The 3,904-nt window shown below is 45.5% G+C and overlaps 1 protein-coding gene across 1 annotated transcript; it reads left to right on the top strand.

The window, feature by feature from the left end:
• Positions 1 to 1,946: 1,946 nt before the first annotated feature.
• LOC135104889 (uncharacterized) lies at positions 1,947 to 3,119 on the top strand. The gene has a single exon (XM_064012613.1). It carries the CDS (start codon positions 2,097 to 2,099, stop codon positions 2,898 to 2,900), a length of 804 nt encoding a protein of 267 aa, XP_063868683.1. The 5' UTR covers positions 1,947 to 2,096; the 3' UTR covers positions 2,901 to 3,119.
• The last annotated feature ends 785 nt before the right edge of the window (positions 3,120 to 3,904 follow it).

Below are 3,904 nucleotides of genomic sequence, written 5' to 3'. Positions count from 1 at the left end.
TCGCTCTATCGAAACTATTACTACACTACATATCTATTTGTCTGTCTGTCTGTTTGTCTGTTTGTCTATCTATCTATCTGTCTGAGTGTCTGTCTGTCTGTCTGTCACGGTATGTCTATTTCACGTCACTATTAAAACTACTGTCTGTCTGTCCGTCTGTCTGTTTCTCTATCTATCTATCTGTCTGTCTGTCTGTCTGTCTGTCTATCTCACATTCTCACAGCAATGAAAGACTTGATAAAAAAAAAACACAAACACTACCATTAAAAACCTCGAAAGTTGATAACCTACTTGTGAAATATTTAAAAACCCTAGAAATAAAAAAAAAAAGTCAAACTCTATTAAAAGTTATCGGCAAAAAAATAATCTTTCAAGAGGCGGCGCGTGTCTGGCGTGGCGATAACTTCCTGTACTGTGGCCTTCTTGCCCCGAGCCACCCGTTTTCTATGAGCAGGGAATTCTGTGATATTTTTCTTCAAACCACTTCAGAGAGAGAGAGAGAGAGAGAGAGAGAGAGAGAGAGAGAGAGAGAGAGAGAGAATAAATATATAAACACACAGATAAATGAATTGCCAGTAAATATGTCAACAGATAAAATATAAAAACATGAAAATCAAACAAGTAAACACATCAAAAACAACTATGATGAGCGACGAAGCCAGAGAGAGAGAGAGAGAGAGAGAGAGAGAGAGAGAGAGAGAGAGAGAGAGAGAGAGAGAGAGAGAGAGAGAGCCAACAACATTTACCGCCTCCCTCCCCTTTCCTCTCCTCTCCTCTCACGAGACTTCGCAGACTTCCACCTCACACACACACACACACACACACACCACTAACCATCCAAGCAAACCATCCGAGAGAGCGAGGTGCAAGCGAACGTCAGGCGGGACTCAACCTAACGCTAATATTATGCATGTAAATTTTGCGGTGGGGGGAGGGCGGGGGGTGGAGGGGTGCCATGGGAGGAGGAGTTTATGAAGAGAAGAGGTGATGGTGGTATTACTTGGCATTAGAATCGCTATACTTCACCTCAAGCACACCCCCAACTAACGCTCCTCCTCCTCCTCCTCCTCTTCTTCCTCCTCCTCCTCCTCCTCCTCCTCCTCCTCACACCTCATCCTTTCCTGCTCCTGCCCAGCTTCTTCTCTCTTCTATCTTGTCTTTAAACACACCTTTTCTTCTCCCTCCTCCTCATCTTCCTCTTCTTCTTCGTCCTTCTCCTCCTCCTTCTAGTCAGACATCCCTTAACTAATGTTCTGTAATGCTGATCCCTTCCACAGCCCTCCATCTCTCTCTCTCTCTCTCTCTCTCTCTCTCTCTCTCTCTCTCTCTCTCTCTCTCTCTCTCTCTCTCTCTCTCCCCGCTTATTATGAGTCCACGGATGACATTTTTATTATCATTCCTCCTCCTCCTCCCTCTTTACCTAGTTACGGTAGTTTGTGGGGTGATTTGGCCACTAGGAAAGCTGCACCTGATTGAAATTATGGGCAGGAGCAACACCTCTTTTCACCTTCACTGCTCCTTACCTGCATCTCCTCCCCTGCACTTCTCTACCTGGCCCCTTGTCTCACCTGTACCTGTCACACCTGTACCGACACCGCATGCCTGTGTATCTGACAGCATAAGCGTTGGGTAATAGTTTGACGAGTAGTAATGGTAGTAACGGTGTAATTCTTAGAGCAGTAGGAGAGCAATGGAGGAGCAGAGTAATGGAGTAATGGAGAAATAATAGTGCGGACAGAACATCAGTGGTGGTAGAGTTATACAGCAGTGACAGAGTTGTTATGGCGGTAATAGTAGTAATGCAGTAATAATAGTTAATAGAGTATATACTAATAGTAGTAACACCTAAAGTAACGATGAGAGAGAGAGAGAGAGAGAGAGAGAGAGAGAGAGAGAGAGAGAGAGAGAGAGAGAGAGAGAGAGAGAGAGAGAGTGTCCCAGGTCCTCGGCGCCTGTAGTGGACACGCCGCGGCGTCAAGCACCACGGCCCGGCACGCCGCCACGCATCCTCACTACCGCCACTCCCTGACACAGTACACGCGCCTGAACACGCGGCGCCCCAGCGTGCTGCACTCCTCCAGTAAGCGCACACCAGCATGCCCATGTGCCGCTGCGACCTGTACGCGGAGCTGGGCGTGGCGCGCGACGCAACCCTCGAGGAGATGCGGAGGGCGTACCGCCGCAGGGCCCTCGCCTTGCACCCCGACAAGAACCTCCATGATGCCCAGGGCGCCACGGCCAGGTTTCAAGAGCTGCAAGCAACCTTCCAGGCTCTGTGCCGTGCTCAGGAGGGCGGCGAGCAGAAAGCCACAAGGCACAGAGGCAGGGAGGAGGAAATGAAGGAAAGGCGAAGGAAGGAGAAGGCGACGCAGGAAGAGGAAAAAAGGCAAAGAAAGAGAGAACAGTGGCTAAAGAGGCAGAAGGAAGAAAACGAGAGGAGGCGGCGGCAAAGGGCGGAGGAGTGGCTGCGGAGACGAAGACAGGAGGACAAAGAGCGAGTGGCGAGGCAGCGGGCGAAGCGGCAGCACCTGCAGGACACACTGAGGCGGCGGAGGCTGCTGGCCTGGCTGGACAGAGAGGCGAGGGAGGCCAGGATACTGGCCACGGAGATGGCGAGGGAGACTAGGAGAGAGAAGCAATGGGAGCAGGAGAGGAGGAAGCAAGGAGAGGAGGAGGAGAGGAGGGAAGCACAGCGGCGGCAGGAGCAGAGAGAGACGGCGGAGTGGACGCGGCGCAAGGTGGAGCAGGTGGAGGGGTGGTTCAGGCGGGACGAGGAGGAGAGGAGGAGGAGGGAGGATCAGATACGACGCTACAGAAGACTGGAGGAGCACAGGCGACGGGAGGAGCGGGGGAGCAGGATGGTGCAGGAGCGAGAGAGCAAGACGTACAGGAAGGAGTAAAATAACGTAAATATTAAGAAACTAATCAGCTGGGTTCAAAGTCATGCAAACCCTGTATTTATACAGGGTTTGCATGACATTATACTACATATTTTCATTCCTCATTTCTTATTTCTACAGTTTATTTTATTTGTACATTTTTATTTGATTTATTTTCTTGTTTTCATTTTCAGTTTCACTACTTATTTTCGTTTATTTATTTATTTCTTTATTTATTTACTAATCTATTTATTTATTTATTTTTATTTTTATCTTATTTTTTATTTATTTTAATTTTTTTATTTATTTATTTATTTTTATTTATTTTTTGTCACACACACTGCTCAATATGGCATCACAGCATCAGACACCTTTACACGTGCGAACTTTACTACAAAAAGCATGGTTAGGTTTACACTGATACTAAATATTGCTTTTGTATACAGAATATTCTTTTCTTCCTTAGTGAGCTGTCTTGTGTGATGGTTATATGTTACCTTTACCTATAGATAATATCGTAAGGATTGTTTTTTGTATATATTCATTGTTTTCTCGAGCTATCTTGTATGTCTGCATTATGTTGACTTCATCGATAATAAAATATTGATTTGTGTTAACTGTTTCTCTATACCCATTACATTAGTATCGGTAGTAGTGGTAGTAGTAGTAGTAGTAGTAGTAGTAGTAGTAGTAGTAGTAGTAGTAGTAGTAGTAGTAGTAGTAGTAGTAGTAGTAGTAGTAGTAGAATCACACCATCACAACACAAATAAATAAAAAGATAGATAAAAAGAAATACCCAGATCTTTAGGCACTTCAACACTTACCAGAAAAAAAAAGACATTCAAACTTTCACATTCAGAACACGAACCAATGACGAGCCAAACAAGTGGGTGTTCTTTAGTTTTCCCTCTTTTTCTTCTATGGGAGAGACAAATAGCGGGCCCTTTTTTCTGGCCTTGTTTTTTTTACCTTTAGGTCTACCTTCCTTCACTATAAACAAGTGAATAAATAAATAAATAAATAAA

Source organism: Scylla paramamosain, chromosome 11, assembly GCF_035594125.1.
Source record: "Scylla paramamosain isolate STU-SP2022 chromosome 11, ASM3559412v1, whole genome shotgun sequence".
NCBI lineage: Eukaryota > Metazoa > Arthropoda > Malacostraca > Decapoda > Portunidae > Scylla > Scylla paramamosain.
Note: the sequence above shows the minus strand (reverse complement) of the source record. Positions and strands in the feature narration are given on the sequence as shown.

What these genes read in the sequence shown, in the direction of transcription:
- LOC135104889 (XM_064012613.1), top strand. Translation starts at nt 2,097, where the DNA reads ATGCCCATGTGCCGCTGCGACCTGTACGCGGAGCTGGGCGTGGCGCGC.